The 7,438-nt window shown below is 40.6% G+C and overlaps 1 protein-coding gene across 1 annotated transcript; it reads right to left on the bottom strand.

The window, feature by feature from the left end:
* Window positions 1-5,540: 5,540 nt before the first annotated feature.
* On the bottom strand, window positions 5,541-6,479 carry LOC122910717 (olfactory receptor 7C1-like). The gene has a single exon (XM_044255334.1). The coding sequence runs from the start codon at window positions 6,477-6,479 to the stop codon at window positions 5,541-5,543; it is 939 nt and encodes a 312-aa protein (XP_044111269.1).
* Between the last annotated feature and the right edge of the window lie 959 nt (window positions 6,480-7,438).

Here is a 7,438-nt window from a genome sequence, read left to right as displayed (position 1 = left end):
ACCGCCTAATTTTTCATTTTTAGAGATATAATCCAGGCCCTCCTTTAATACTCTATGGCCAAAGGGAATATTCTAACCAGGAATTGCTATGCTCTGTTGCACATTGGGGGAATTATGAGAGAATTCTCCCACTTGAGAATTCTTTCCACCTTTAGGCTATGGTAAGTCAGCATGTTTATTCACACTTGTTTTGGGTTGTGTACTCCATTTTTGTGAAGACCAGCTATATTCCTGCAGACCTACAAGATGCTGCAAGAGGATTTAGCTGATGTGAAGGTGTGTACAATTGTGGGCACATCAGGGTGGTGGTGGGTGAGCCAGAGGGGGTGGGAGTAGACTGATGGAGTGAGCCTCATCTCTCCGCTCAGCCAAATAATCTGAGCAAACTCCCAAGGAGAGATTTCATCCTGGGAGTTGAACATCTTTTATATGTTTTAGTGGAACTAATCTGGAAAATGATGACATAACAATCAAGGAAAAGAAAGATCTTTGAGAATCCTACGTTGTTAACTGAGATATTAGAGATTCCCTTGTATTAATTTTTTCTTTTTTTTAAAAATTTATTTATTTTCAGAAAACATTATTCATTTTTTTTCACCACACCCAGTGCTCCATGCAAGCCGTGCCCTCTATAATACCCACCACCTGGTACCCCAACCTCCCACACCCCCGCCACTTCAAACCCCTCAGATTGTTTTTCAGAGTCCATAGTCTCTCATGGTTCACCTCCCCTTCCAATTGCATAAAGTGGCTCAGTTGGGTAAGCAATTACCTCTTGTTTTTGGCTCAGGTCATTATCTCAGTATCGTGAGATTGAGCCTTGCATTGGGTTTGGTGTTGAGCATGGAGTCTGCTTAAGATTCTCTCTCTAAGTCAATTATCATATGGTTTCACTTATTTGTGGAGCATAACAAATAGCATGGAGGACAAGAGAAGATGGAGAGGAGAAGGGAGTTGAGGGAAATTGGATCATCATAGGATGACCTATACCCCTGGGGATAATAATACTTATATGCTAATAAAAATAATTAAGAAAAAAGATTCTCTCTCTCGAAAGTCAATTATCATATGGTTTCACTTACTTGTGAACATGAGGAATAACATGGAGGACATTAAGAGAAGGAAAGGATAAATGAATTAGGGGGAATCAGAGGGGGAGACGAAGCATGAGAGACTGTGGACTCTGAGAAACAAACTGAGGGTTTTGGAGGGGAGATGGGTGGGGGGATAGTTGAGCCTGGTGGTGGGTATTAAGGAGGGCACATATTGCATGGAGCCCTGGGTGTGGTGTATGAACAATGAATCTTGGAACACTGCAAAAAAAAAAAAAGATTCTCTCTCTCAGGGTGGTGGTTCAGTTGGTTAAGCGGCTGCCTTCAGTTCAGGTCATGATCCTGGGGTCCTGGGATTGAGCCCCACGTTGGGTTCCCTGCTCAGTGGGGATTCTGCTTCTCCCTTTCCTATCTAAACCTCTGTCGCCCCTTCTCATGCTCTCTTTCTCTCAAATAAATAAATAAAATCTTAAAAAAAGAAAAAGATTCTCTCTCTCTCTCTCCCTCTGCCCCCCCATCTCTCTCATGGGCTCTCTCTCATAAAAAATATATATCTCATTATATATATAATATAAATAAATATAAATATAAAATTATATATATCTCATAAATGAACTCACACACATATATGAGATATATATATAGTTATATATATAATTGTTTTATATATATAAATATATATATATAAAATTCCCAAATAAGTGACTTAAAACACCAATAAACATTTACTATTCAACATTGTTTCTTTGTGTCAGGTTTTCAGGAGTGGTTCACCCAAAATTCTGGTCTGAATTCTGTCATGGCCTTGCAGTTCAAATGTTGGCTGGTGCTGCTGACACTGGAAACTCCAGCATGGGCAGAAAGATCCGATTTTAGCTGCTGACAGGAAGCCTCAGCTCCTGACCATGGGCACTTCTTCACAGGACTGATTGAGTGTTCTCACAACAGGGTTGCTAACTTCTCCCCTCAGAGACAGCAATGCAGAGGAGGGTAAAGGGCAAAGCTTTAATGTCATTTATAATCTATCTTTGAATAGATACTTAGTCATCAAAAAGTGAAGTCTTGCCATTTGCAACGATGTGGATGGAACTAGAGGGTATTATACTTAGCAAAATAAGTTAATCAATTATCATATGATCTCACTGATATGTGGAATTTAAGAAACAAGGCAGAAGACCATAGGGGAAGAGAGGAAAAAATGAAACAAGATGAAAGCAGAGAGAGGGAGACAAACCATAAGAGACTCTTAATCATAGGAAACAAACGGATGGTTGCTATAATTGAGGGGGGGGGGTGGCGGGATTGGGTAACTGGGTAATGGAAATAAGGAGGGCACCTGATGTAATGAGCACTGGGTATTATATAAGACTGATGAATCACTGAACTCTACCTCTGAAACTAATCATACATTATATGTTAATTAATTGAATTTATCCTTTCTGATGGCTGAGTGATTATGCTAAGTGAAAAAAGTCAAACAGAGAAAGACAATTATCCCATGGTTTCACTCATATGTAGAACATAAGGACTAGAACTGAGGACCATAAAGGCAGGTTGGGAAAACTGAATGGGAAGAAATCAGAGGGGGACACAAACCGTGAGAGACTCTGGACTCTGGGAAACAAACTAAGGGTGTCAGAAGGGATGGATGGGGGGATGGGGTAGCTGCATGGTAGATATTAAGGAGGGCATGTGTTGTGATGAGCACTGGGGGTTATACACAACCAATGAATCATTGGATAATGAGTAATGTCACAAACTAATGATGTATTATATGTTGGCTAGTTGAACATAATAAAAAAAAGAAAAAAAAGAAAAAAATTAATTGAATTTGAATAAAATGAAAAAAAAGAAAAAGTTAAAAATAAAACTATCTGCTGTGAATTTGTAAGACTGAAGATTCACAGATCTGTACTCCTGAAACAAATAATACATTACATAGTAATAAAAAAATAGAACTATCTTCTGGTCCAGCAATTGCATTACTAGTCCTTTACCCAAGGATATAAAAATATAGATTCAAAGGGGTACATGCACCCCAATGTTTATAGCAGCATTATCAACAATAGTCAAACTATAGGGAGAGCCCAAATGTCCATTGACTGATGAATGGATAAAGAATATATGGCATAGCCAATGGAATATTAATCAGCTTTAAAAAAAAATGAAATCTTGCCATTTGCAATGATATGGATGGAGTTAGAGTGTATTATGCTAAGCAAAATAAATCAGTCAGAGAAAGGCTAATACCATGGTATTATACTCATATGTGGAAGTTAAGAAATAAAACAGATGAACATATGGGAGGGGGAAAAGAGAAAAAAGAGAGAGGGAAACAAAATGTAGAGACTCTTAAAGATAGAGAACAGGGAAACTAATGTATTTTATGGTGACTAACATAACACACACACACACACACACACACACACACGACAGAGAACAGGGCCACCTGGGTGGCTCAGTTGGTTGAGTGTCCTACTTTTGGTTTCTGCTTGGGCCTTGATCTCAGGATTGTGAGATCAAGCACCACACTGGGCCTGTGCTTGGTGTGGAGTCAGCTTGAGATTCTCTTCCTCTGCCCCTCCACCCTGCTCACAAGCTCTCTCTTTCTAAAATAAATAAAATCTTAAAAAAACAGGGTTGATGGAGGGATGTGGGTGGGGTTGGGCTAGATGGGTGATGGGTATTAGGAGGGTACTTGTGATGAGTCCTGGGTATTGCATGTAAGTGATGAATGCTGAATTCTACTCCTGGAACCAATATTGCACTGTATGTTAACTAACTAGAATTAAATGAAAAACTGAAGAGAGAAAATAAAAGGAAATAAAAGGAAAGACACTCCCCTGTGGTTCTCAAGTGGGGGGTGATTTGGTCCCCATGGAGCATTTGGTTATATCTGGAGGCATTTTTAATTGTTGTAACTTGGCTGGCAATGCTGCTGGCACCCAGTGTTTAGAGGCCTTAGATACTGCTAAACATCCTATAACAGGACAACTCCCACAGCAAGGAATGATCCAGCCCTAAATATCAATAATGCCAAGGTTGAGAGATTTTGCCCTACATCAAAGTCTTTTCCTTCCTGGGGTTACTGAGCTTTATGACTTAGTCATAATGGAGGACAGCACTTGGGAAGAGAATCTAGCTTAATTGTATGGAAACAGAAAACCAGAACATCATAAAAGGAAACAGTCAAAAAAACAAAGAGGCAACCCACGGAATGGGAGAACATATTTGCAAATGACAGTACAGACAAAAGGTTGATATCCAGGATCTATAATGAACTCCTCAAACTCAACCCACACGAAACAGACAAGCACATCAAAAAATGGGCAGAAGATATGAACAGACACTTCTCCAATCAAGACATACAAATGGCTATCAGACACATGAAAAAATGCTCATCATCATTAGCCCTCAGGGAGATTCAAATTAAAACCACATTGAGATATCACCTTACACCAGTTAGAATGGCCAAAATTAACAAAACAGGAAACAACATGTGTTGGAGAGGATGTGGAGAAAGGGGAACCCTCTTACACTGTTGGTGGGAATGCAAGTTGGTGCAGCCTCTTTGGAGAACAGTGTGGAGATTCCTCAAGAAATTAAAAATAGAGCTTCCCTACGACCCTGCAATTGCACTCCTGGGAATTTACCCCAAAGATACAGATGTCGTGAAAAGAAGGGCCATCTGTACCCCAATGTTTATAGCAGCAATGGCCACAGTCGCCAAACTATGGAAAGAACCAAGATGCCCTTCAACGGATGAATGGATAAGGAAGATGTGGTCCATATACACTATGGAGTATTATGCCTCCATCAGAAAGGACGAATATCCAACTTTTGTAGCAACATGGACGGGACTGGAAGAGATTATGCTGAGTGAAATAAGTCAAGCAGAGAGAGTCAATTATCATATGGTTTCACTCATTTGTGGAGCATAACCAATAGCATGGAGGACAAGGGGCGTTAGAGAGTAGTAGGGAATTTGGGTAAATTGGAAGGGGAGGTGAACCATGAGAGACTATGGACTCTGAAAAACAGTCTGAGGGGTTTGAAGTGGCGGGGGGGTGGGAGGTTGGGGTACCAGGTGGTGGGTATTATAGAGGGCACGTCTTGCATGGAGCACTGGGTGTGGTGAAAAAATAATGAATAATGTTTTTCTGAAAATAAATAAATTGGGGAAAAATAGCTCCTTTTTTTTTGTAACAGTAGCTTATATTTACTTAGTACTTGCCACTTGCATGCCCTATGCTGGAGCTTAACATATTATTCCATTCAATCCTTTCATCACCCTGATGAAGCATGCTTTGTTATAGTTCCACGGAGAAATGGAGGTGCAAGAAGGGTGAGCATTTTTCTCGAGATCATTATCTATCAAAGGTGGCACTAGCATTTGAGCCCAGTCAGGGAAATTTCAGAGTCCACGCTATTAAGAACTCTGTTCTGTTGTCCTTAATCACTTGCCCAGGCACAGGGTCATTGTTGTTGTCATTGGGAGGACAACACAATACAGCAAAGCTTTCTCAGGGCCCTCTTCATGTCCCTGTTCCTCAGGCTGTAGATGAAGGGGTTCATCATGGGAGTGACCATGGTGTATAGGATTGAGACGAACACCCCTGTCTGAGAGGCATGTGTCCACATGGAACTGAGATAGACCCCCAGGCAGGTTCCATAGAACAAGGAGACCACAGAGAGGTGAGACCCACAGGTAGAAAATGCTTTATACTTTCCTCCCACTGTTGAGATCTTCAGTACAGAAGAGACAATTCGGGAATAAGAGAAAAGGATCCCAGCGAGAGGAAAAAAACCCATAACACCTGTCACAATATATAATACGACATTATTGATGAAGGTGTCAGAGCAGGCGAGGTGCAGGACCTTAGGGAGTTCACAGAAATAGTGTGGAATTTCAATGACTGCACAGAAGGAGAGCCGCAGCATGGTTAAACTCTCAGGAAGGGCCCCCAGAATACTGATGAGCCAGGTCAGGATGAGTAACTGGGCACAGATCTGGGAATTCATGATGACTGTGTAGTGCAGGGGATGACAGACAGCCACAAAGCGGTCATAAGCCATTGCAGTCAGGAGTAAATTGTCCAAAAGTCCAAAAACGGTGAAAAAATACATCTGTGTGATGCAGCCTGCATAGGTAATGACTTTTCTCTGAGTCTGGATGTTCAGCAGCATCTTGGGGATGGTGGTGGAGGTGAAACAGATGTCAGAGAAGGACAGGTTGGAGAGGAAGAAGTACATGGGTGTGTGGAGATGAGAGTCTGAACTTATCGCCAGGATGATGAGCAGGTTCCCAAAGACAGTGACCAGGTACAAAGACAGGAACAGCCCAAAGAGAACAGACTGAATCCCTGGCTTCTCAGAAAGTCCCAGGAGGAGAAATACTGGAATACCTGAGTGGTTTCTTGGATCCATGTAAAGGGAGTGTCTGCCAAGAGCACAAGGAGCAAGATTAAATCAATGACCAACAGGCAACTCAGAAACATAATCACCTTTACCTTGAACCTGATATTGAGGAGACAATTATTTGATTAATGGTCTCTTCTTTCTTGTCTGTCAATTTGGAGTTTCCAGATGCCACCAAATTCCCCTGTGTTACCACCACCAGCTGGAAAACCTACATGTAAAAACTAATTTTGCACTCAAAGCTCACCCCAGTTGTTCAACTGTACTGACACCTGATCACCCAGCCTTAGCCTTCTCAGATATCTTTAATTCATACTTAACTTCTAAATATAATAAAAGGACATTTTATTTATAATAAAAGTATAATTTGATTATCATTTTAATAATACAAAATAAAAGGGTTTGGGTCTAATAATTTCCATAAGCTATGATAACATCATGATATTTGATACTCGCTTGACCATTCAACATATAAAATGAACTGGGTTGCCTGGGTGGCTCAGTTGGTTAAGCACCTGACTTGATTTCAGCTTGGGTCATGATCTCAGGATTGTGAGATCGAGCCCTGTGCTGGGGCTCAGCATGGAGTCTGCTTAAAATTCTCACTCTTCCTCATCCCCTCCACCCCACCCCACCAACTGCTCTCTCGCTCTCTCTCTCTCTCAACATAAATAAATAAATAAGTAAATAAGATAAAATAAAATGTATAATGGGCCAATCATCAAAGAAGAAATTGAGCCATCAACCAAATTTACTTCCCAGAAAAATATGATGCCAAATCACTGACTTTGAAATCTCACAAAAGGTATTTGCAATAAATAAAAATTATTTGGAAGCGTGTGAAAATAAATGTCCCAATGAGTTTTCTGAGGCCATTTCCATCAGGATATAAAAACCAACAGCCCTCTATGATAGGAGGAATATAACAAAAATCACTGTTCAATCTCTTTAATTAGTATTAGGGAAAA

This window comes from Neovison vison, chromosome 6, assembly GCF_020171115.1.
Source record: "Neovison vison isolate M4711 chromosome 6, ASM_NN_V1, whole genome shotgun sequence".
Classification (NCBI taxonomy): Eukaryota; Metazoa; Chordata; class Mammalia; order Carnivora; family Mustelidae; genus Neogale; species Neogale vison.
Note: the sequence above shows the minus strand (reverse complement) of the source record. Positions and strands in the feature narration are given on the sequence as shown.

Excerpts from the sequence above, each read along its gene's own strand:
- LOC122910717 (XM_044255334.1), bottom strand. The coding sequence starts at position 6,479 with ATGGATCCAAGAAACCACTCAGGTATTCCAGTATTTCTCCTCCTGGGA.